General features: G+C 42.4%; 2 protein-coding genes across 10 annotated transcripts in view; both read left to right on the forward strand.

Moving 5' to 3' along the window:
• Positions 1–15,092, forward strand: part of LOC127378879 (mitogen-activated protein kinase kinase kinase kinase 4) — a 38,596-nt gene extending 23,504 nt beyond the window's left edge. For 2 of the 8 annotated variants that reach the window (XM_051428213.1, XM_051428206.1), the window contains 18 exons: positions 236–388; positions 1,498–1,785; positions 2,785–2,885; positions 5,825–5,964; positions 6,130–6,224; positions 6,398–6,406; positions 7,237–7,415; positions 7,641–7,749; positions 8,130–8,438; positions 9,990–10,107; positions 10,372–10,542; positions 10,635–10,778; positions 10,951–11,085; positions 11,195–11,295; positions 11,392–11,541; positions 11,625–11,784; positions 11,913–12,052; positions 12,507–15,092. In XM_051428213.1, coding sequence (XP_051284173.1) covers positions 236–388; positions 1,498–1,785; positions 2,785–2,885; positions 5,825–5,964; positions 6,130–6,224; positions 6,398–6,406; positions 7,237–7,415; positions 7,641–7,749; positions 8,130–8,438; positions 9,990–10,107; positions 10,372–10,542; positions 10,635–10,778; positions 10,951–11,085; positions 11,195–11,295; positions 11,392–11,541; positions 11,625–11,784; positions 11,913–12,052; positions 12,507–12,590 — 2,586 coding nt within the window. In that variant the 3' untranslated portion in view covers positions 12,591–15,092. Of the gene's footprint in view, positions 1–235; positions 389–1,497; positions 1,786–2,784; positions 2,886–5,824; positions 5,965–6,129; positions 6,225–6,397; positions 6,407–7,236; positions 7,416–7,619; positions 7,750–8,129; positions 8,439–9,989; positions 10,108–10,371; positions 10,543–10,634; positions 10,779–10,950; positions 11,086–11,194; positions 11,296–11,391; positions 11,542–11,624; positions 11,785–11,912; positions 12,053–12,506 lie in introns of all 8 variants that reach the window. The other 6 variants (XM_051428205.1, XM_051428207.1, XM_051428209.1 and 3 more) reach the window with 6 other exon arrangements.
• Positions 15,093–21,320: 6,228 nt separating this feature from the next.
• LOC127378883 (probable ribonuclease ZC3H12C) overlaps positions 21,321–26,276 on the forward strand; it is a 15,982-nt gene continuing 11,026 nt past the window's right edge. The window contains exon 1 of one of the 2 annotated variants that reach the window (XM_051428224.1): positions 21,321–21,455. The gene's annotated coding sequence lies outside the window, so the exon portion shown is untranslated. Of the gene's footprint in view, positions 21,456–25,255; positions 25,553–26,276 lie in introns of those variants that run through there. The other variant, XM_051428225.1, reaches the window with a different exon arrangement.

A 26,276-nucleotide genomic window follows, 5' to 3' on the forward strand; every position in this document is an offset into this window, starting at 1 on the left:
TATGACAAATGACAAAATACTACAAAAAAACAAGGAGATGGGAACAGTTTGTATCCAAAAGGGATAATTCTGGCTGAAAATTGCGCTACAAGGCCACAAGGAATTTCACACATTGTTATTTTAAACTTTCGAAGTGGTTCCCTTCTGCTTGATTTGTATCTATTTTACTTCAGTCACCGAAATACTTCCCCTCACCCTCATTCCACCTTTGTCCTGTACAATTCCCTCATCCCAGGCCGACGAGCGCTACCGCAAGAACATTCAGGGCTCCCCTCAGACCGCCCCTCCTCCCAAGCAGCCCCCTCTGCCTCCCCGCTCCTCTGAACCGTTCTCCAACGGTGGCTCCTCCTCCGAGGCCTCCGCCATGCACCGGCCCATGGAGCCTCAGGTAATTCCTCCCTACCTTCTTACCTTTTCCTCTTTCTCCTGTCGCTCTCTTCCTCCCTCACTGCTGGATTTGTGTAGTCACACGGTTGTGTAGTCACAAGCAACAGTAGACTATTCAAATGTTGTCGCTTTAAGCTGTTCACCTTTTTGATTTCTCCAGAAAATGTTGGCTCTTGACTTGCGCAGGAAGCCCACCATTGCAAGTGCCAGTACCCTCTGTAGTAAACAGGAATAGATTATCTTCTTTTAATTAATAACTCTAGACTTACTCCAGGATTCGAAAGGAGACTGTACAGTGATTCACTCATCAACCCCACCTCATAATTTCTCCCAACGTTATTTCCACAGAGCGAATAACAAGGAGTGCACACTCAATCTCAAGTGTGTAAGATGTAAAACCAAACGAATCCTCATCATATTGCGTGGGACCAGTCAGAGGTTTTTAAAACCTCTAATATAGATTTGGAGCTGGGTTTTTAAAAATGGCCACCCTTGAGGAATATGTGTGTTTACAGACAGAGTTCTTCATCACTGAACAATGATTTCAACTTTATGTCACTACAATTATACCATAGGTTGTTATATTTTAACAACAACTAAAATAACTAGTGGGCTTATTACACTACCACTCTTATGGTTATACACTAAATATAAGACTGGAGCCAGTAGCTGGTTAGCTTAGCTTGCCATAAAGACTAAAATTAACATTTTAAATCTTGTTCGGGTAAACAAAGTGTAAAAACAGCAAGTTGTGGTTTAAGCTTCATATTTACTGATGTGAGAGTCAAAACAATCTTTAAACAAAGTCTCTTAGCATATTTCCCCAAATCTGGAGCTATACCTTTAAGCATGTGCATCAGTCAGACAATGAATCTAAATGTGAAACATCATCGTGTCGTGTTGTGCTCTGTCTGCTGTATGCATGTGTATAAACCTAAGCACATGTATGTGAAAAGCCACACACATCTTCCCTCATGTCTCACTGTGTTGTCTGCTTGTTTCACCTCCCCCCCCCTCCTCCCTCCTCCTCCTCCTCCTCCTCCTCCTCCTCCTCCTCCTTCCCCTCCTCCTCCTCCTGTTCTCCCTCCCCCCTCCCTCACTCCCCAAAAGGTCCAGTGGTCCCACCTGGCCGCTCTAAAAAGCAGCAACAGCGCCGCCCCCTCTCCTCCTCCTCCTCCGCCGCCGCCCGTGGTCTCTCGCTCCCAGTCCTTCAGCGAGCCCGGCGGCGTGACCTCTAGTTTTGCACAACTCCACCTGCGTTCCCAGGACCCCCATCATCACCACCAACACCACCCATCGCCCGCACGCACTGACCCCCAGCCCCAACCTCCCCTCCACCACCCTCAGGCTCATACTAGGGCCGAACACCAGGCCAGCGGCGAGGAGGTACCTCCAAAGGTAAGGAGCTGATGAGGGCCCCCTTCCTGTTCCTTTCCTGACCTCTCCTCTCCCTCATTCACTTCCTCTCATGCCAATCACTTCACTTATCATGCTGCTCAACCACAACCTGTCTGTTTGTGTCTGCCTCACTGTGTTCATTCCTCTAAACTAACACTAAACTAGGAAATTGGACATTTATACGCCTACAAATGAAAAAAAGGTTTTGAACTTTCCGTATTCAAAACTCAGTGATGATTTAACGTGATAAACAACACATTTACTCTCAGTACGTGGTGGGGGTGCTGTCACTGGGAAGTCCCACTTTCTCTGAGTGCTCAGTTGTTTTGGGTTACTGTTGAGTTTTGATACATCACTTGAAAGATGTTCTACCTGTGTCCATACCCAGGCCAGAATTATTTTGGGTAAAATAGATTATCTCAACGGCAGGTATTGGGTTCATCATGTTTTACATTAAACTCTTATCTTTGGAAGTTTAAATTCTCTTTTAAAACTGTAATTCCCAATGTTTGGGGTATCTTAATACAGCGATATTGATGATAACTGATATTTAAATTTATTTTATTTTATTTCTTTCGTTCTCGCTCTACCCAGCATAGTAGGTGTTGGTAATGCTGGTTGCTGATGTTACATTAGAGTATAATTTATTTGCAAAAAAATACAAAATGCACAATAAAAGTTAAAGATGAATATTACTGATAGCATTATTTATTATCTCTTTCAAATTTTCTATAGAGAATGCATTATTATTGTTATGTGGATTCTTTTGCCATTGTTAATCCTTCATTGAAAATCTGATATTGTGACGGTCCTAGTGTCTGACACTCAATGACACCTGGAAACTTCAGCTTAATGGTGCAGCAGAGCGTTCTGTGTTGCTGCAGCTGTGGATCTCAATACATGTTTGCTGACACTGTGGTTTTTTCTATTAGGTAGATTATTGATTTGGGAACATATTCATTTGTTGGTTTCATCGAACACTCACGTACCTTCCTCCAGGTACCAGTGAGGACAACATCCAGGTCTCCAGTACTGTCGCGCAGAGAGTCCCCTTTGCCATCGCAGCCCGGCAACCAGGGCGGACAGAGGAGCGCTGGCGGGTAAGTAAAGAGGATTATTTTTATTTTTGTCTTCGGATTGTGTAGTTATTTTCAAACTTGTGCGGCAGTGGCACACATTTAAACTGGGTATTAGAGGAACGTTACTACTGTTGCCAGTGATAATAAAGTTGGCAGGATTAGAAATTAAAAAGTTCTGAATCTTTTGAAGACATGCTTATCACTTGGTTCCTTTTTATAAATATGTGACTCAATCTTAACTTAGTTTTTGTCACTTGTGTGGTGATGGGAGTAGTACCAAGGAAGTTTGCTGTTAACTAGTGTGAAAAGAAGCACAAAAACGTACTTTTACATTCAGTTCAATGAAACACAAATCAAGAAGAATAGAAAGAAAACCACAAAATAATTCAATTCAATTAAATTAGATTCAGTTTTATTTGTATAGCACCAATTCATAACAGAAGTTACCTCAGGACACTTTTCAAATAGAGCAGGTCTAGACCGAACTCTTTATAACATTATTTACAGAGACCCAACAGTACCACCATGAGCAAGCACTTGGCGACGAGGGCAAGGAAAAACTGCCTGTTAAAAGGCAGAAACCTAGGACAGATCCTTTGGCTCTAGGTGGGTGGTCGTCTGTCTCGACCAGGGAGGGAGGGAGGGGAGGGAGGGAGAGAGAGAGAGAGAGAGAGAGAGAGAGAGAGAGAGAGAGAGAGAGAGAGAGAGAGAGAGAGAGAGACAGAGAGAGACGAGAGACAAGAGACACACACCCAAAAAAGAGAGAGAGAGAGACAGAGAGAGAGAGAGAGAGAGAGAGAGATGCACAGCAACAACAGTATTGGCAATGGCATCTAGCAGGACCATGGCAGGAGGCTCCACCAGGATCGATAAGAACCTGCGAGACGAGAAAGCACAAGAACTCCGGGGAAGAAGTGAAGTTAGTAACATGCATTAATTGGACATGAATGAGTACAGAAAGAGAGAGAGAGAGGAAGAGAGGAGCTCAGTGCACCATGGGAAATCCCCCGATAGTCTAGGCCTATAGCAGCATAACTAAGGGATGGTTCAGGACTCACCTGATCCAGCCCTAACTATAAGCTTTATCAAAGAGGAATGTCTTAAGCCTACTCTTGAATGTGGTGAGGGTGTCTGCCTCCCGAACCACAACTGGAAGCTGGTTCCACAGGAGAGGAGCTTGGTAACTGAAGGCTCTGGCTCCTGTTCTACTTTTAGAGACTATAGGAACCACAAGTAGCCCAGCATTCAGAGAACGTAGTGGTCTAGAGGGGTAATAGGGTACTATGAGCTCTTTAAGATATGAAGGGGCCTGACCATGAAGAGCTTTATAGGTGAGGAGGAGAATTTTAAATTCTATTCTAAATTTTACAGGGAGCCAATGCAGAGAAGCTAGTACAGGAGAGATGTGATCTCTTTTTCTAGTTCCTGTCAGTACTCGTGCTGCAGCGTTTTGAATTAATTGGAGCACTTTAATGGACTTATTGGGGCAACCTGATAATAAAGAGTTGCAGTATAATAATTTTATTATAAAAGAAGCTCATGAAGTCATTGCTACTTAAGTTTATGGGGATATGTGGCTCAATAGAGCTGTGACTCTCTTTCAGCCTGGCTACAGTGCTGAAGAGGAACCTAGGGTTATTCTTATTTTCTTCTATTAGTGCTGAATAATAGACTCCTCTGGCGTTACGGAGGGCCTTTCTATAGGTTTTAAGATTATCTTGCCAAATTGAGCGATATTCTGATAATTTGGAAGAGCGCCATTTCCTTTCAGATTTCCTAGCTATTTGCTTTAACTGGCGGGTTTGGTGGTTGTACCACGGTGCTAGTTTCCTATGTTTTAATAATTTCTTTTTTATAGGAGCGATAGAATTTAATGTTCTTCGTAGTGAGCCTGCAGCACTATCAACAGGATTATCAATTTCAGAGGGACTAAAGTCGTTATAGGACTCAGACATGGCATTGAATTAAACACTGAAGGAATCTCCTCCTTAAATTTAGCTACAGCACTGTCAGATAGACATCTGCTGTAGGAAGTTTTGCCTAATGGCTTATAATCTAATAGTATGAATTCAAAAGTTATTAAATAATGGTCAGATAGGAAAGGATTATGTGGGAAGACTATTAAATGTTCAATATCAATGCCATATGAGTGTGATTAAAACAATGAGTGGGTTTATTTACACTCTGACAGAAGCCAATTGAGTCTATTAATGATATAAATGCGTTACTAAGGCTGTCATTATTAACATCCACATGAATATTAAAATCACCTACAGTAATTACTTTATCTGATTTAAAGACTAAACTTGATAAAAACTCAGAGAATTCAGATATAAAATCAGAGTACGGTCCAGGAGCGCGGTACACTATAACAAATAGAACTGGCTGCAGTGTTTTCCAGGATGGGTGAGAAAGACTAAGAACAAGGCTTTCAAATGAATTATAATTTAGTTTAGGTTTAGGGTCCATTAAAACGCTCGAATCATGTATGGCTGCTACTCCACCTCCTCGGCCAGTGCCTCGAGGAATGTGAGTATTAATATGACTGGGGGGGTGGATTCATTTAGGCTAACATACTTCTCGTGGGACAACCAGGTCTCAGTAAGACAAAGTAAATCAATATCATAGTCTGATATTAATTCATTCACTAAAACAGCTTTAGAGGACAGAGACCTGATATTTAACAGTCCACATTTCATACTCTTATTGCTGCTGACCAGTTAGTTTTAATTTTTATTAGATTTTTATGTTTAACTCTTGTTTTTATTTCTTTAAATAATTTAGGTGGTCTGGGGACAGACACAGTCTCTATGGGGTTTTGGGTGGGTGACTTCTAAAGAAAGCGCAGAGAAGTGTGTAAGACAGCAGCTCTGCTTCCTGGTACATCACATCAGTGTACTACGAAGGATCCCCATTTGTTTCAGCTGTCCTTGTTAATGTTGTGGTGTTCTCTGCTGCAGTAACGTGGAGCAGCGCCCCCTGTGGGACCGAGTGGAGAAGCTGCAGCCTCGGCCCGGCAGCGGCAGCTCATCCGGCTCGTCCAACTCCGGCTCCCAGGCCAGTCCTGGTGACCGCTTCAGACCACGCTGTGAGTCCCCCGGTACTGTACTCGGCCACATTTCACTAAATCTACAGACGGCTTATTAGTGCATTATCAATACTACTGCTCACGCTCTAGCACGTTTTATACAGCCATATGAAGATCGTTTCAGAGCCAGCTCTCTGTTGCCCCTCACTAACGCTACTTCCTTTTGTTCCCTCAAAGCTTCCTCCAAATCTGAAGGGTCGCCTCTCCAGCGGCCTGAAAATGTACCCAAAAAACAAGATGAAAAGAACCTCGCCAGGCCTACTCGACCAGCTGTAAGTCCACTGTTACTAAAGTGCTGGTTAAACTTGTTTGATGCTGAATAGGTGAAAAACTGTTTTCTTTTTTTCCACTTTCTCTATTTTCTACTACTCTAATTATTCAACCACCTGGTGTGTGCAACTTCTCATGAACCCAATGGTTGGTGATTGTTGGGGGAACCTCTTAGGGTGATGCGGTAAGCCTATTAAATGAGATTACATGATCACACCTATGCTATGTTTGCACCATTGCCCCACTCATTGCATCATCTGATAAAGGTCTGTGATAAAAAGGACTGTTTCCCCTTTGTGAGGATTAATGCAGCCGCTCTTTTTAGTTCTGTCTTTGGTTGCTCTCCTTTCTGCCTGTTATGTGATCCCCTTCTGCTGGCATCTTTCCTCGCGCACGGCACTAACAGGGTTAACCCTCTGCAGCAGCTTCCTGTGCCTGGATTTGAATGTGACCACATTTGAATGCAAACACACACCTCCTGTTTCCTTGAACTTGCAAGAGTTGCTCCTAATCTCACCTGGCTTTGTTGTTGGATAAACTGTGGCCCGTTTGCTTTGTTGAGCATGTAGGGGAAGGATCCCTCCTCCCTTTCCTGCTTGTCACTGACCTTACTAGAGTTCATTATTAGAAATCTGCAAGGAAAAACAAGCACAGGGCTACGTGGTTACAAGGCATGGACTCCACAGGGTACAACATGATATAATTTTCCTAGCAATAATAATAATAATTTAACCTGGTGTACCCAGAGATATGAGTTTCAGTTCATATGAAGCGAGGAGGGATGACTTCAAGGCTCCTTTCAGGTTGGCTAGAAAACAAGAGCCTGTTATGCAGTTACTCACTCAAGTTAATTTCTTTGACAATTAAAGTATATTTATTTGTGGCAATTAATTTGCTAACATGCCATTACGATTGGTAGCAATAGTGAAAGCAATAATAAGGCTTCTAGGCTTCTAGACAACCTGGGTTTTGCCAAAATATTCTATTTCTAAGATTCCTTCCTGTTCCTCTTAGGACCTGACTGCTCTGGCCAAGGAGCTCCGTGCAGTAGACGATGTGAGGCCTCCCCACAAGGTCACCGACTACTCCTCCTCAAGCGAGGATTCGGGCACCACTGACGAGGAAGACGACGAGGAGGTGGACCAGGAGGCGGGAGAGGAGTCCACCTCAGGAGCTGAGGACTCCAGGGCTGGGTAGGTAGAACTGGGACGATGTAGCTTCAGTGTTGGCCCACTGTCTGTTGCATTCATGTTTCTTTGCAAAAAAAGATTCAGTAACTTCTCTTTGAGTTCATATTCAAATTCCAAACATGATAAGATACTGTGCACTGACACACCCATCAGTGTTGCATGGCTTTTCTGCATGACTGTTAACACTGGTCTGGTTACGGACATCAGATATTCCCATGGCTTCTACAGGAGGCTGAGTAACGGGGAGACGGAGTCCGCCAAGACCATGCTGGTTGAGGACTCGGAGAGCGACCAAGCCATCACACCCTCCAAGGATGGCACGCTGGTCATCAGACAGGTAAGAGACTGGAATTGAACTTAATGAGATTGCCAAGTTCTTGTCTAGTTAAAGGCGTATTCTGCTTGTATATAGTTGAATGTTTTTATCCGCTCATTCTCCACCATCCTTCTGTCTTCCCGTATATCACCAAGCATTTTGTATGTTATTTTTGTCATTATAGACTTGCTGCTTCATATTACACATTTACAGATGGGTAACCTAATACATCAGATAGTTAGAGATTACATTTAACGAGACATGGTCTCTGAAGATGAGTATGTTGTGTATGATGTCGGGATAAGAGGATCTTGACACGAAGCAGCAGACTAGCAGCCAAACATACATCTCCCCCCTCCACCTGCTTGCTCGAGCCCAAGTGTGCCTGTTCTTGCTTCCAGAGCACCGTTGACATAAAGCGGTTGGTCAATCTCTCATCCTCCTCCTCCTCTTCCTCGGCTGGCTCTGGTCACGGCCAGTGCCAGCCCCAACCCCCCAGCCACGGCTTGCCGGAGAAAAACGGCTTTGCCGGCCGCATACACCACCTTCCAGACCTTATCCAGCAGAGCCATCACTCCCCTTCCTCTTCCACAACCATCCCTTCCTCCTCCTCCTCCTCCTCTTCCTCTTCCTCCTTCCCCTCATCATCTAGCCATGCCAGCCCTGCCATGTCCCCACAGAACCTCCTGGACAAGTTCACTGCCATCGAGGTATGTCACCCTCACACCACCCGAGACGAACAACCGAGGAGTGGACTGATGTGAGTGTACAGGCTTTGACGTGCAGTGAGCAGATCAGTCAAATAGCAGTCGCAGTTGTTTGTTTTATCTAGTTCGTGTCCGAGATGGTGAAACATTTGCTGCTCTAAGACTAAGTTGCCCACTATGATAAGTATGATGAAGTGACTGTCATAAGTTTTTTTTCTATTGCCATCCTCTGGACGTGAAGCTAGTTAAAATAAATGATCTGCAAATGCTATTTTGTGAAGTTAGTTTAAGCAGTTAATATCCATCACTCTAGCAAAAACACGTCCACCTCTAAGCCTGTACAGACCCGCCTTCCAGTCCTTGATTGTTGGTCGGAGCCTCTCTGCAGCCCTATCCTGCCCCCCCCTCTGTGCTTCACTCTGGCTCTCCTCTGCCCCCTTCTGGCTTGGCTGACATCTGGTTTGGGCTGCAACCTTCCTTCCACTCCTGCAATTCACTGCATTGCACTGTGTCGCTGCTAACACTGGCGCCTCCTGGTGGTAGAACATGGAACAACTAAACTGGAGCTTTTTGGGGTGAACTACAACAAGCATCTCTTAGCAGCATTATAATAACTTTGAGTAGACCTAGCAGTGTTGGGTGATGGCATGTTGTGGTGTGATTGTTTAGGTAAAACGAAACAATGGATTTAAAGTGCCCCTCCTTGTTCCTACAGTGTTTGATCTTCACTGTGCAGAATGATGTATGTGCAGAGGTTGACATTAGAAGGATGTTTTCACATTCATCTGCTGAAATGATGTAGAAATTATACTTTTTTGCTAGAAAAACCTAATCAGACACACATTATTGTTCCAAGCAGACATAAAGGTCTGGAGGGGATCTTTAAATTTTCAGTGTGCCAAATATGGGATGCACGTGTGACCTACTTTAATGAGAAGAAATCACATTTATTTTTAAAGTTGTATAATATAGATTACTGCCTCTTCCGCAGTGTGACACAACAAACAACAACATGCATCTTGGGTGGTGGAATTCATAATTCTGTGCTTTATTAGGAGCAGCTTTCTCCTCTAACACTTCACAGCAGCTCGTGTTTGGATCATTTCTCATTTCCCTCAACACATTTCTTCTTGTCGCACAAGTTTGTTTTGTCCTCTCTAACGTTTCTATCCTTGTTGGCTTCAAAACAACTAACATAACATAACTGCACGTCATCATTTTTTTTTTTTTTATTTGATTTGTGGCAAACTTGAATTGCAGTGCCAACTATGTATTCCCAGTTGTTTGTGTCATAATAAATGTAGTTTAATTAAATTAAGCCAAATGTTTTTTTATGAGCCCCTAGAGGTAGAACTGTAACTCATAGGTTAGAAAACTGAAGTTGCTATTGTAGTTTAAGTTTTATAAATTACAACTGTAACAAATCTTTGTCATAGTTGGGACCAAACGATAAATGATTACTTTTAAATCCGGTTTCTTCGTCATTTGCTTCTAATGCAGGTTAAGCACAAGTTAAAAGTCTCCGTTTCCTAACTGTCTTAAATCTTTTGTCAGTCCCAGTCAGAAAGCAACTCCATGTCCAAACACAAGTCTTCCTCTTCCTTCACTCCCTTCATTGATCCTCGTCTTCTCCAGATCTCTCCATCCAGCGGCAGCTCCCTCAACAACATGGGTAAGTCAACACAAATAAGTAATTAAAAAAGTGTAGCTCACTTAAATTAAGTTAAGACAGATGGATGCCTTTTCTTTCCATTGGGGGGAGTTCTGTGAGCAGTGGCTTCCCCCCCCACATTATTCAGGCACTGATGGAAAAAAGTTATGTTGTAACATTTGAGCAGAGGCAAGTTATTTGCAGCATAGTCCCATGTACGTTGATAATTGAATTACATGGTGACATCCAGCCTGACCTCTACCACCTCTATGCCCCCTCCTCCAGCAGCGTTCGGGCAGGACGGACGGCTTGCAGACCCGCTGAGGTCCGACCCATCCCGCAAAGGCTCCGTGGTCAACGTCAACCCGGTGAACACACGCCCGCCGAGCGACACGCCAGAGATTCGCAAGTACAAGAAGAGGTTCAACTCTGAGATCCTGTGTGCCGCACTCTGGGGTGAGTCTAGTCAGCAGCTTCATTGTGATTATTCTACCCTGTATTCCATCAGAGCTCTACTAACTGTGGGTGTTTGTGTGTGACTGCTGCAGGAGTGAACCTGCTGGTGGGGACAGAGAGTGGTCTGATGCTGCTCGACCGAAGCGGTCAGGGGAAGGTCTACCCACTGATCAACAGACGGCGCATCCAGCAGATGGATGTCCTGGAGGGACTCAATGTCCTGGTCACCATTTCAGGTACAGCACACATAACGCTGATGAACACAAATGCTGGTTTTTGATCCATTTTCAATCATGTAGATGTAGTGATGAAGGTTTGGAGGGAAGGGCGGGTGGTTTTATTCGTTGGACTATTGCTGCTGTCACTTCTTAGATGCATCTTTTATTTTCCTTCTCCTCCCATCTGCAGGTAAAAAGAACAAGCTGCGAGTGTATTACCTGTCGTGGCTGAGGAACAAGATTTTGCACAATGACCCTGAGGTGGAGAAGAAGCAGGGTTGGGTTAACGTGGGCGACCTGGAGGGTTGCGTCCACTATAAAGTCGGTACGTTACCTTGTCCATGACAGAAATAAAAATACACACAGTGTTAAAACTGACCAGGAATTGTTGTGAGCAACGCAATCACTCACGAATGACTCCCTTTTCCCTGCAGTGAAGTACGAGAGGATTAAGTTCTTGGTGCTGGCCTTGAAGAACGCTGTGGAGGTGTACGCCTGGGCACCCAAACCCTACCACAAATTCATGGCCTTTAAGGTGAGCAGCATGGATCCACCTGCAAGTCTAACTACATCCACCAAAGATGTCGTCACGTCTGTGCAAGTTGACTAACTTATTTATTTTTGGTTTTAGTCTTTTGGTGACCTGGTGCACAGGCCTCTGCTGGTGGACCTGACTGTTGAGGAAGGTCAGAGGTTAAAGGTCATCTACGGCTCCTGCTCAGGCTTCCATGCTGTGGACGTGGACTCCGGAGCCGTCTACGACATCTACCTGCCCACGCATGTAAGTCCTCAGCGCAGTCTGATAGCACCTTGTTTTTTAAACGTTCTCTACTTTCTTAACTCTTCCTCCTTTTCCTCCCTCAGATCCAGACCAGCATTCAGTGCCATGCCATCATCATTTTGCCCAACACCGACGGCATTGAGCTGCTGGTGTGTTACGAGGACGAGGGCGTCTACGTCAACACCTACGGACGCATCACCAAGGACGTGGTGCTGCAGTGGGGAGAAATGCCAACTTCAGTGGGTGAGTGGGGCCAGGAGAGTTAGCCCAGGAAACTGTGGTTCCTCGTTAAATGTTAAACAGTAATGGTCAGTGTTTTAAATGAATCCAGATGTCATACCCATCTGTTTTCTCCCTCTGCATCTGAGCAGCCTACATTAGGTCAAACCAGATCATGGGCTGGGGTGAGAAGGCCATAGAGATCCGCTCGGTGGAGACGGGACACCTGGACGGCGTCTTCATGCACAAGAGAGCCCAGAGACTCAAGTTCCTTTGTGAGAGGAATGACAAGGTGAGGACGTACAGTAACTGTTTATTTCTTTTTATCCTCCCTTTCTCACTCACTCCTGCTTACTTTCTTCCTTTGCACCTTCCTTTCTTCCTTTCCACCCTCCTTCTTTCTTTGCTTCCTTCCTTTCCACCGTCCTCCTTTCTTTCATCCATTTTCCTTGCCTCCTTCCTTTTTTTTCCTTCCTCTTCCTTCCTTCCTTGCTTCATTTCTTTCTTCCCTCCCTTCTCCTTCCCTTCCTTACTGCCCTCCTGCTTTCCTTCCTTCCTTCCTTCCTTCCTTCCTTCCTTCTTTTCCTCTTTGATAATTTTGCAGTTTGCCACTGTTTCACCAGGAACTTAAGCAGTAACACAATTCCAGAGGAAGCTACTCAACATTATCAGTCTCTCGCTGGATCAGAAAAGCCACAAAATACCATTTAGCTCACGTGTTTGTGCCTCTGTCCCCCGTCTCCCAGGTCTTCTTCGCCTCTGTGCGCCCTGGAGGAGCCAGCCAGGTGTATTTCATGACCCTGGGGCGCACTTCCCTCATGAGCTGGTAGTCCACATCCCGCCACGCCAGCCAACGCGACGATACCATACCTAAGCAGAGACCAACAGATGACGATTGTGACTATGACCGACGACGATGAAGAAGAGAACCGCCTTGAGCCTGAGCTGGAGAAGCATCTCGATGGAGCTCCCGCTCACCTGCTCGGGCAAACAAACAACGGATTGGACTGTAATCACGAAAAGAAGCGAGGGGTGGGGTGTGTGTTTGGGGGGTGGGGGAGGTGCGTCACACTAAGTGTACTAGCAAACTATATTACGACAACAGAAACCCCCCCCTCCCACCAGCCTACAGGTTTCCCTCCCCCCAACCCCCGCTGCCTGACCTTTTGAGCCGATCCCCCTCCTCCTCTTCCTCTGCAGGACGTGGGATCTGTTGCCTGTTGATGGTAAATCTTTATGTGTCATAGTTAAACTTTTGCATCGTGTACGTGTGTGAAATGGAGGAAACACTGAGCATGTGAACGACGGGACGATGGGAGGCTAAACGCGGCCGTTTGCTGTATCGAAGGCGGCGAATGCTGTATGCGCCGCACTCCCAAGTGTAGCTGTTAGTAGCTGTGTTTAGTCCAGGTCCCGTTCAGGTAAAATTCGTTTCCCACCACCGGTAGATTTTCACGTCAAGCATGTCATTTAACACTAGTTCACAGTTTTCCTCCCATAAATAACGCTTGACATGTAAATCTGCCTCTGCGTCTTCACTTTTTTTGCCTTCTCCTCTTTAAAGTGAAGATTTTTTTTTTAAGGGACCTTCTTGATATATCCATTAATAACAGGGTACTGTCTGGATATCAGCTTGTACATACTAACAACATCAACCTTGCGGGCTTCAGACTCTCCCAGCCACATTGCCTCACGTACTGTAGGTTATGTCGGACAGAAGTAGCCCTGTTTATGACCGCATGTTGCTTTGGTGTTATCGACACAATTAGCCCCCGTTTTTTCATACACTGTATATTTTGTATGTGACTGCTGCACATAAATAAAGCATACAAATGCAAGACACACCCATAGATGAGTTTTAAAGGAAAAATCCACCCTATTTATCAGCAATGTCGACCGGCTTTTCTTTAATCTGCTTTGTTGCTGGCTCAAAGTCTGCTCATTCTTGTCTTGTCGTTCTGCTACTAAACACACCACCAAAACCAGAAAATAGACCCAAAAATGTGAGCTGCATTATTACCAAAAGCTGTTTCCCTCCCCCCTCTCCCTGGTGGATTTTTCCTTTAACGTCAGTCATAAGTAGGGCTAGGATAAACTGTGAATTAGACATGCAGAATTAGCAGGTGGCCATTAAGGTAGCATGGAGGCCAGCAGGCAGAAGTGACAGGAAGGTAATGAAGGCAGCGTGCGGAGAAGAAGCTTTGAACATCACACTCCACAAAGGGGAAGGACATCAGGATCAGCTGATTGTCTGTCTCTGTCTGCACAGTTGCAACGTTTGAAGCCCCGTTTCACATCTACGTTCATCCTCTGTGAACTTGAAGGAGACTTTAGCTCATTGTGAAGCTAAACGTTTGCCTTAGGAGGGTCTCCAGCTGATTTAAACTGCTTGAAGCCCTCTTTAGGTTTTGACAAATTAAAAGTGAAGAGGTTTGGATTTTCAACTTTAACTGGATCATTATTCCATCCCAGAATTGAATTTTATGTCTTCATTTTACTCTTCTTCCTGTGTCTAAAACCCAGAATGACGAGGCGAGGCTCGTTTGTCACTTCATGTTAGGCTCATTCAACTGTTGAAATGTAGATTCCATCCTGCAGCTGTATGAAAAGTAAACTCCGTAACGGGTTCCACTCACCCCCACCTCGACTCCTTGATCCTGCTCTCTCAGCAAGGGTGGTGCCTTCACTGTCCAAGGTGGGGCCTTCCGAGAGCTGCAGAACACAGGAGCGAGGAGGCAAAAAGTCACACGTTCTAATAGCAGTGTTACAAAACCACTTCAGACGGCGCGAACTAAGCGGCATATTTTTAACTCTGACTTAGTTTTTAGTCTCGTTTCTGCAATTTTTATTATGTAACCCTTCAGATAAGTATGCGACTGCAGTGATTTTTAAATTGTAATGCACACCTTATGTTGAAAATGTTTACAGAAGCAATTGTTTTGTTAAACCAATGTGCATCGATATGAATATTTATGGTTTATTTTGAGGGCAGTCCCCCCCCGACCCCACCCCCCCTGTTTTTTGTATTTTGTATTATTCCCTTTTTGTACTATCATTTAGACGTTTGTGTACAGGAATAATCAACTTTTGCTCACGTTACGAATTACACAAGTGTAAGAGTGTGATTTCACTGATTCCTCTACATCCTGCATAGTGCACAGTGTGCGTGGATCAAACGTTTTCTACCACCCAGGTGCCAGGCGACATGTTTCCCCTCAAACGTCTGTCTGCCATGCCTCTCTAATTTATGTCCTCTCTGTGTGTACTATGGGAATTACTGTATTTTCCTGAAGGTCTTTTTTTCCATTGAATAAAATCAGAAGTAATTTACAGTGTGGTGTTATTCTTTTTAATGGTTTCCTTTTAACACATTTAAGGAAACAAGTCTGAACTGTAAATATTTTAAGTTGAATTTTTCTTGATTGGCATTTGCATTTTACTATTTGTCAAGGTGGAGCTAATTTTAACAATTTGACATATTGTTAGGTTGTTAAATATATACCAATGCATCATATTTCATACGCTGATCATGGTGAACTTAATGTAATTTATAAAATTATAATTTATAGGCTAGTTTGTCATAAATGCAGTGGAGTAGAAAGTATAATATATATTTATTTATATTTTATAGTCATTTATATCATTCAACAATGATCAGTTTCCTCTCAATCACACACTGGACCGATTTGATTCTTCTTTCAAAGCAGCTTTCCTACCGGTGTCAATAAGAGGCAGTAAATACATGTTTTTCATTTATAAATTATAAAATGCATAATTTCTGGAAAATGATATCAATTCAGGCCTGCGCAACCACATTTGAATTGTCACATTTGAGACAGTAATTAATGTAGAACATATTCTATGTAATTGTTAACTATATGTTTATATGAAGAAAAATAAATAAATCTAAATCTAAATGTTAGTGTTCAGTTCAAGGAAGAGCGTCCTCCAGTGGTCAGAGTGAAAAAATGCAACACAATACAAAACTTAACATTAATTCATACTAAAGCAGTTAACATGTTGTTTAAGTGCTATTTGTTTATTTGAATTTATTGTTGATTACTGACAAACTTAAATGTAACTCTTGACACAAAGTTTCGTGATAAATGTGAGTTATCAGCAGAGTAAAAAACAAAGAAAATGTAAACAATAACTTAATTATTTATATTATCTTAATTGTGAAAACTCAAAAAATACAAATGTTAGCACATCATATAAACAATAAAGCTATTTATTGATCAAATATTTTCTGTTCAGAGACACATTGATTGGTAACAGGAGGTTTTACCAATACTCTGTAAGCCACTGTTACTTTTAATTTAAAGTCCTGCAACCCTCAAACCACCGATCATAACCCCACTCTCACACAGCAGCCACTTCACAAGGTCTACATGTGCTGCCACAAGCAGGATAAGAAAATGTTAATATAGCCTAATATAAAACATGCTTCCAAAGATTGTTGTTCTCCCCTTTGCCCACTTTAGTAGTCTTTTTCCTCCTGAGTAAGAATGTAAATGTATGATTGTGTTTCAGATATGGTTGATGAAGGTCATTATTCACAGCACTAACTGCTTTAACACTGTAACGTTGCTCTTGTGAAGCAGTAATGGCAGCAATAAGGTTACTCAGAGATATATTGACGGTTAGGACAGTGGCTGTTTGCTCTGTCAGTAATTAGCTGTAGCTTTATGATTACTGGAATAACTCTCTCTATTTTCTGGAATACAGTTTTTGAACTAACTATTGTGTTTCTTTACCAACAGGGATTTGAACTCACAGATCCAGATTCCAGACCTGTCAGTGACTTATCTCACTGAGTTGTTCCTGAAGTTGAACCTATGCCTGTTGTTGTATTTCTGATATTTCACACTGCTGAGGAGAAAATGGTCAGAGCACTGCCTGGGTTTGATCCTGTATTACTGTTACACAAGGACAGTAGAGTCTTGAAAAAACTACCTGGAAAACAAAGATAACATAAATCTGGCCACAAAAGATTTTAATCATATATTTATGAAACTGGTAAAAGGAGTCCAGGATGAAGAGACCAAATCAATCAAAAAACAAGCAAAGGACAATGGTTGGACAATGAATGCTCCTTTCTCAGAAAACATCTCAGAAATCTGTCAAACAAAAAAACACAATGACCCTAAAGCCCAGGCCATCAATACCACACTAGCCTGAAACAATACAAAAAGAAGGTTGAATACACAGATGATGTATTAATCAAAATCAAAAAAACTTTAGACCAAAACTCTTTTTGGAACCTGTGGAAAAAATTTAATTGCAATAACATTGCAATACAGAATGGCAATATTTGGAAAAACTATTTCTCAAATTTATATTAAAATCCTGAAGACTGTGGTTTAAACACACACCAGATGTCCATAATTAACTCATTGAAATCATTAGAAAAGGCAATAAAAAAAAAAACGACCAAAATGCTTTGGAGAGTCCAGTCACACTGGAAGAGCTACAAGAAAAACTGTCTTAAAAATGGAAATGTGGACAGGAATGTTGAAACATGGTAGCAATAAAATTAAAATAGCAATTTTAAAATGATTAAATTTGGTATTAAAAAGTGGCATATATATATATATATCCTGAAATGTGGAACAAGGGACTGATTACTTCAATTTTTTAAAACCAGAGACAATCTAAATGTAATTATGGAGGAAGTCTGTGTGATTCGAATTTGGGTAAACTATTTTGTAGTATTTTAAATTCCAGAATACTGCCCTATCTGATTGAAAGCAATATACTAAGTGAATCCCAAATTTGCTTTATACCCAAATATAGAACAACAGATCAATATTTACTCTCCATACTCTAACCCAAAAACATGTACACCAAAAAAGAAATAAAGGAAAAATATGTGCTTGTTTTGTTGATTTCAAGAAAGCTTTGCTACAGTGTTTAAGCAGTTAGTGCTGTGAATAGTGACCTTCATCAACCATATCTGAGCAGGAGGACAGACACAAACACAATCATACAGTATTTACATTCTCACAAATACATTTAGGACAAAATACAAAAAATACAAAAAAAAACCAAACAAAGAACAATTAGTGTCTCTGCAAACAGACAAACCCTTCTCAAGATCTACTACACAATTGGACATCCCACAAAACAAAATCCCAAACAGGGGGGAGAAAGTACATTCGACAGGCGACCCCCACAAAACGACAAAAACAGACATAGCTTCTCACAACAAGCTATTACCAGTTCATCTGTCTGGCCATCCAAAGTGTGAGATGGTGGGGGCCCACAAAACCAAAAACAAGTCCATTTTCATATGAAGTTTTGCAGTTATCTTCTCCACTACATAAACTTTCTTTAGTCCCTCTCGCCATTGTTGAAGGGTGTTTACATTTCCTTAATAGCAACTTCTGTCTAATTCTAGGCTTTTGCTTTTTGCCAAATAAAAGCAGAAATCATTTTATCCAGCATTTTGAAGTTGGATATCTTGGTATCCAAATAGGCAGCGATTGAAAGAGGTATGATAATCGAGGAAGTATATTCATCCTGACTGTTTCGATTCTACCTAGGAGGGACAGAGGGAGAATCTCCCATCCAATCAAGTCTGATTTTATTTGTGTGATCAACCTGCCATAATTTTCATTAAATAGTTGTGAAGTTTGTGTCGTAATCATTATGCCTAAATATCTAAATCCCCTATTAGACCAATTAAATGTAACTTCTTTATCTAACTCTGTTGGCCACTTGCCCACTAGCATCATGGCCTCTGATTTTGTTTCGTTAACTTTGTAACCTGATATTTCCCCAAATTCCCCTAAACAGGACAAAAGCACTGGAATTGAATTCAGTAATATACAGAATAACATCATCCGCGTATAGCGAGATTTTATGGGTCACCCCACCTACTGATACTCCCAGAATTCTAGGGTCACTCGTATAATTTCTGCCAAGGGTTCGATGCTAATAGTGAATAGTAAGGGCGAAAGGGGACATTCAAACCAAAGTTCTTTGATGTCTGTCCATTCACCCGCACTTTTGACATGGGTCCTGAATATAACACACCAATCCAATTGATGAAATCTGGATGAAATCCCATTTTTACCAATGTGTGTTCCAAATACTGCCAATCCACCCTATCAAATGCTTTCTCAGCATCTAAGCTGAGAAGCATTGAGGGTTCTGGTTTTTGTTTCGCCACGGAGATCAGGTTTACAGTTCTCCTAATGTTATTTATCCCATGACATAAAAATCTATTCTGGAGTAGCCTTTATGGAGCTTTGAAAAAAAAGTGTAATCCCGCTCTTTGGGGTGTTTTTGACGCCATATATCTACCAGCCCTATTTCCTCAATCATATTGCACAATACTTTGGTTTTCTGTAGCTTAGGTCCCTGTTCAAATGGATGTTTATCTCATTTTTAGTTCAACACACAATTAAAATGCCCTCCCACTATGATAAATCCTTCGGCATGAGTGGTTAAAAGAGCTGTACTTTCTTTAAAGAAGCTGGGGTTGTCGTAAATGTTTAAAAAGGATATCCTAACACCTCTGCAACCACAATGTAGCGCCGCTTTTTGTCTTCGTACGTGTTCTCTGGAGTAAAACCGGGTGATCTGACACAGAATTGCCACTCCTCTTTTTTTACCCTTTTCACATGAGGCACTGAAAACCTGCCCCACCCACTCCCTTCTAAGCTCTTTGTGTTCTGTATCATTAAGGTGGGTCTCCTGAATAATGCAACTGAACAGTTCAATCTTTTCAGCTGGTTCATAATTTTCTTTCTCTTTATGGGATGATGATTAACTCCATTTAAATCGTAACTAACTACCGTCAACTTGTCCATATTTGTAACGTAAAATATTTTTATATAAACGTGTTTTAATACTGTAATAGTATTTTTTTTCCTTTAAAATGGACCTTAAGAACTGCGGTCAAAACAAAATCATAAGCAGTAGTTACCTTGATGATATTATTTGCCGAGAGACACAGAACATTGATAACTAAGAAATAAAAAACAACAACTGTGAACTTCCAATACTCTAACGGTTTGCCTCAACCTTACAAACAAACTCCCGATCTTCACTGGCAGAGTAGCGACGGTCCACCAGGTTGTCCCCGGAATGGAAGCATGTTTTATATTAGGCTGTATTTATATTTTCTTAGCCTGCTTCAGTGGGGTTATTCTCAACAATGGAATATTCAAGACTTCATAGAGAACTGTGATAGATAGATAGATAGATAGATAGATAGATAGATACTTTATTTATCCCAAGGGAAATTCAAGTTATTATTTTGTTGTTATTTTAATGTTAGAGTAGAGTAAACTCACAAATAAACAAAACCTCAGGTGTTTTGCTTTATTTCATTGTTGACAGCGTCTAATACCTGTGATTGACTTACTCATTAAACAGATTCCACAGATGAAATCATACAGCCTGCACTTCTGTGATAGGATTTTATTCTTCATATTGACATTAACTTAAGCTGCAAAAAAGCCAAGAAGGATAAAAGAGAAAAAATACCTTTAGATCTGACCAACATCTACCCAGGATCATTGTCTTTGATAATATTCGGCCATGATTACTTTTTTTTTTTTTTTTTAATATCTATGGTCGTCTAAAATCTACAAAACAAAATGCCATTAAAGACCAAATAAATGACAGGATAAGATGAAATTGATGTTCTCTGGGGGAAGCGACACATAGAAAATGAGGACACAGTTCAGAGGAGTATAATTTAAGTAAGCAGTTTCTATGGCTGAAGAGCACAGCAAGCAGACAATAGTTACAGTGAACAGCAGAGTAAAAGAAAAAGCAGAAAATAAACATAATGCAAAAGCTACACTTTGTAACACGGTTACTAAATAGCCTCTTTTTTATGATACATATGAAGGACAATCTAAAATTCATTCTGTTTCATTTAAAAGTTGATTCACCATTACATAATTTGAGTAAATTAACTTTCCACTATGATACACTTAAGATTATGAAGCTTTTTTAACAGTAGGCCACAATCAAATGTTATCTAATCATGAAGTAAGTAAGTAAATAAATAAATAAATAAATAAATAAATAAAAACAGTCCTCTTTAAATCTTGGTTTTACACACAGCAAAATAAAGCACTGTCCACTGTTCACCACAAGATGGCGCCATTGTGCCCCTCACGGCCCATCCCACTTCACTTCCAAACATGTTAGCAGTTTTAATAAAGCTAGCCTTGATACTGCACGATATGGTTTCCTGTTTATGCCGAAAATATATTGCACAGCGTGTAACAATGGATTACAAGCATTGTCTCAAGCTTTATTACAGACAGGTGGTACATTTTAAAATAAAAAATATATTGCAAAGCAGGTATTTTTTCAACGTAGCTTCCGGAATAAGAAGGCTGTTTTTTCACGTCGAATTGTGACTGTATCAGAAACCAAACAGAGGTAAGATGTGTTGGAAACTTACCAAAATACACATTATGTGTATTTCCACGTAAAGTTTTTAAAAACCAATAAAAGAGGTTTAAAAACGCAACGAAACCACACGGTGGCTTTTATTCTGACAGAGCGTCGGAGCGGAAGCCGCCTCGCTCCTCTCTTCAGCTTGACGCAGTTTGACTGGGTCACGCTGCAAGCCAGCCGGATGTTTTGCGTCGCCAGTATGTGATGGGAACATTTGCTCATTTTCTCCCAACGCTGAATCGTGCGGCTCCGGCGGCGGCCCTGACCCGGTGAGTACCCGCACACAGCGTCCGCCGAGCGGCCCGGTTCGCCGGAGGAGCCGCAGGTTGGTGCGGGGTAGAAGCTGCAGGGAGGTCGTGACGGTGTTGGTTTGCAGTGACCGTGCACGCCCCTGCGCGCTCCCCCAACATCCATAATATAGTTTGTGTAGATTGCAGCTCCTTCAACAGGCGGCAGGCTGGAGGCTGCTTATCACCAGTCTGACTGGAAATACGTGTGGGAATGTTTTAAAACGAGAGGAGATGGAGTTTGTGTGCTGTGGAGTGAAGGAGGCCTGGAAAGCTTCCACTAGTTCTCTGATGGTTGAGTCTGTCTGTCTGTCGTGTCTCCACCTGTCTGCTGTTCATCTGTATGTGCTCTCTGTGGCAGCTGTGTCTGTGTGGCACACAATGGTGGCTGGTGGCTCCCTGAGGATCAGAGCAGTAGCAGTCCCGGATTGGGTTCACAGCTTTTGATGGGCAGGGGGAGGTGGTGTGAGCACGAGCCCCAGCAGCTGTCTTTTATCTCATCCTCTCCTTCAACTTCTGTCCATCCTCTCCAGGTTTTTTTTTTAAAGCGACTCAAGAATCTGTGTTTCTTCTTGTTCCTACAGTGTGCTGTTTGAATGCTGTCTGTGCAGAGTTTGACACTAGAAGGATGTTTTCACATTCATCTGCTGAAAGTGGAAAGTTTCTCTGAGCTCATTAAAAATCAGATTATTACTCATTACTTGTACTGTGTGATGTAGAAGCCACCAGTGCACATACACTGAGAATGGTACAGTGAAAGCAGGAGACACAGAATTGAATGGAGAGTGACCTTTTATCTTTGTCAGTGAACTTTCTGACTGATAAACTGTGGGCTGTGAGTCAGATCTCCTGCATATATAAAAGGAGTTATCTGATTTATTTCAGCCCTTGAACGCTGCAGAGGGACCCGTTGTAAAATGAAAGCGACAGCCAGATATGTAAAGATACGGCTGAGCTGCAGCTCTCTTTGGCTCTCCACAAAGTCTTCATCTGATCAGTTTTTCCACATTTATGAATATTCATTTGACTGACACGTGCATGCAGCAGACGCACAGAGATATATATATATAATGTATAATCTATACTGCCTGGTTTAGTTTTTTGGTGATTTCAATGCTTGGTGGAAATGCAAGGGGTCAGAGGACAGGTCGGAGAGGTCACGAGGGGAGCAGGTCTCCTTCTGTTGCATGGACCTGGGTCCGATGGTCTATGCAAAACATTTTTAGTGTTTGTTTTAACCTTGCCAGATTGGTTCTAATGCCAAAAAAATGACAAAATCAGTAATTCTTCAAGCAAGAAATACCAAATATTCCCTTGTTCCAGCTTCTGAATTGTTAGTATTTCCTCATTCTTGTTGTTTTTAAGTGATAATAAAGTAAATATCTTATCTTTTCACATTTTTCTGCTGTTTTTCAGACCAAAGATTGATCAAGATAACTAATTGATAATGGAAACAACTGTCAATAGCAGCCCTAGAGCAGAATTCATTTCATGCTTCAGCTCAGCAGATAACCCGCTCTGCGTCTCTGCTGTTTCCTTTTGCTCTTTCGCCGTTATTGAACTCTGCGGCGTGCGTTCAGCGTTATCTGTGTCCAGAGAGAAAAGTGATCATCCTGTTGCTGCTGCAGTTGCTGGGAGCAGTACACACACACACACACACACACACACACACACACACACACACACACCTGTTTGTTACGACAGATGGTCCACAGAGCGCTCCACTGTCTGTGTGTTTGGATACCGTGCAGTTGGTCAGCTGTTGTATCGCCCCTCGTCACCCTTATCTGACTCGGCAAGCTGACTCAGAGCACATTCTTATTTAATCAGGCAGTTGTTTTCCTGTCGAGCCGGGGCGAGCTGAAAGAACACTTATTTTGTTTGGCAGGTCGGCTGAGAACGCACACTGAAACGCACTGGCACCACGGGCTGCTTTTTGTTGCTTTTGATTGCACGCTACCCCCTCGCTGCCAAGATAAATTCTGCTGGATATTAAGCCTTATCTCTCTAAATTAATATTTCTGTTGGCAGACTGCTGTGTGTTCAAACTTAGAGCCTGGAGCACACTGTGGGAGCTTGCAGTTAGGTTGCTCTGTAGCCACACTGTTACTTGGTTGATTCATAAATTTTTTTTAATTGTTGATTCATTCTTTAAACTATAAACTGCCCACAGAACCCAAAGTGACATCTTCAGATATTTACAGGGTGTCTGTAGGGTCTAACAAAGACTGAAATCCAATATTCTTAATTTTATGTCCTAAAATATCTTAAAAGTTGCATTTTTCAGTCTCTTTTTTTATGTGTTCTTGGAAAAAAATGTATTGATCATTTTGTAACAGCTACAAAATGGAACCAATGAACCCATATTGATTTTGCTTTGTATCCTTTGCCTGTATGGACTTAAAGTATGTCTTAAATTGCTTCCATAATAGTCTAAAATCCAGAAACCCTGACTTAAATTAGAACTGCAACGATTATTCAATTAATATTCTGTCAATCGATTGATCAATTAATGTGCAACTATTAATGTCCTCATTATAGCTTCTCAAATGTAATGATTTGGTGCTATATATAAGATATATGTTAGGAAGGTTGTGTTGTTGTGATAAATACAAATTGTAGATCCCACTGTTCTGGTCGCATATAAAATTTGTGGTGTTCTTTATACTATGACAGTTTCCCTAATTCAGTCATCAAATTCTTGCCGTAAGAAACGTAAGAAGGTTTTTTTTATGTAACTGTGTCATTGATAGTTTTGCCTTATTGGCCTGAGTGTCTGCTGCTTTCCCACTTGTTGCACTTCCCTCCTCTACCCATATTGAACATACAGTATTCCCCTAAAGTGGTGAGTGAAAGTCTGAACCATTTACCCCCCATTGGCTGTGTGCCCAGGTTTGCCCAATAACTGCTTGTCGTACTGGCCTTGTAGGGTGTGGAACTGTGCAATATGTATTTGCATCCGTGACACTAATAAACACACATATATTATTAGATTATTTTGCATGTCATTTTGTTGGAATCATTCAAATTCTGTTATTTGCACGCGGGCTCCATAATCACATAAAAGACAGAAAGGCAAAGATTTGTGCTTCCGAGTCATCTGCCCTAAGTGTGCTGCAACAATGAGGAACACGTCCCCTCCTCACTCTCATTGGGACATAAAACTTTTTGATGTCCCTCACCCCCCAGACTTGTCCTCTTTCCCTTTCAGCTCGGCCACACTCTCCTCTTTCCTCTTGCACTCTCTTAAAGGCCACGCCAGTCTTTCAGCCAGCCTTGGTCTTTTCTTTCTGTTTTGAACCCCCAACCACCCCCCCTTACACCCCTTACACCCCCACCCCGAGACAAAGAGAGGAGAGTGACTGTGGTGCTCTGTAGCCAGGTGTTCTCCATTGCTGCCCCGGGCCGTAATAGCACCAGCCCTCACACTGCAGCTGCCCTCCCCAGCCTCCCATTGTGTAACTCCATTGTTCAGCCGCCCACCCCTCGTTGATTCATCGGCCACACAGGGGAAGCCCTTTCAGACTGAGGAGAGGAGTGTGTGTGTGTGTGTGTGTGTGTGTGTGTGTGTGTGTGTGTGTGTGTGTGCGTGTGCGTGTGTGTGTGTGCGCTGGTGCACGTTGAGTACGCGTGCCTTGGGGAAACTGGGTGTTGCAGGCATTTGCCCACAGCCACTCCCCTCCATCCCCCCCCTTGTCTCTGCGCCTCATTGTAAGGCCCCCCCTGCGCTCTGATTGGTGGAAAAGCAGCCACTCTAAACGAGGGAACGGCAGACATTGTTGCTCCATCTGTTCTGCCACTCATTGTCCGACTTGCCTTGCTCTTGTGGAGGAAAAAAAAATAAAGATACAGCGCTGGAGGACACTCAGACGCTGAGGACAGAGGCGCTCGGGCTGGAGTTGGATGCTCTGCCGTACCTGCAGCAAAATACGGAACGTCGGCCTCGGATGCAGCTGCTGTGCAAACTTTTTTTATTTCTCAGTGTCAACTTCTGTTTTCCAATCTGCTTTTTAAGGATTTAACTTTGTGGAAATGAGCTACTTCCCTTTCTTCATTGTTTGTTGATCTTTTAAGGTCTGGTAAGTGTGACAAAGTCTCCTATAACCTGACTTTTATACTGAAACTTTACTTTTTAGCTTGTTATTAAATTCAAAACATCCTTTTTGTTGCTGTTTTCTGATCTGTCTTTTAAAAAAGCAACTGTTTTTATTCTCACTGATACTAGGACCACTGAGCAAATGCAAAGGGCCCTAACTATACTGTAGCACTGTTTCCTGCATGACAGGTTGCTCCACAACCAGCCTGGCTGCAGCATCATAAATCGCTGTAATGCTGACCTAACTAAATGTTAAACCTAATGTGACCTGAATTACTGGATTCCCTTGAAGTAGAAGTGGCCCAGAGTCATGTATAGTTCACATTGATAAGTTCAGAATAAAGAGGGGACGGTGCAGTCCAGTTTCTGTGTCTGTCTGCTGGTTTTGGAGGTGCCAGACAAGAGATGAAACAGTCTGGGCGTCCCACAGGGCCCAGCAGTGAGTCACTGCAACCACCACAGTAAGAGTCTTACTGTGCAGCGCTCTACTACACCTGCCTAAACTTTGCTCCAGTCTGCAGCTGTTACACCAGCACAGCACTTATTCGAATTTCAGTGTGATGTGTGTTGATATGAAAATTGACTTGCAGTGGGAGTGGGGGGGGGGGGAGAAATGGGGCAGCGTTGGGGGTTGTTTAGTTTTTTTGGGAGTGGGGGGAGGTAACAAAAAGCAAGCTGCTTCTTTTCTGGGTCACATGAGGATGGAG

This window comes from Dicentrarchus labrax, unplaced genomic scaffold (assembly GCF_905237075.1).
Source record: "Dicentrarchus labrax unplaced genomic scaffold, dlabrax2021, whole genome shotgun sequence".
NCBI lineage: Eukaryota > Metazoa > Chordata > Actinopteri > Moronidae > Dicentrarchus > Dicentrarchus labrax.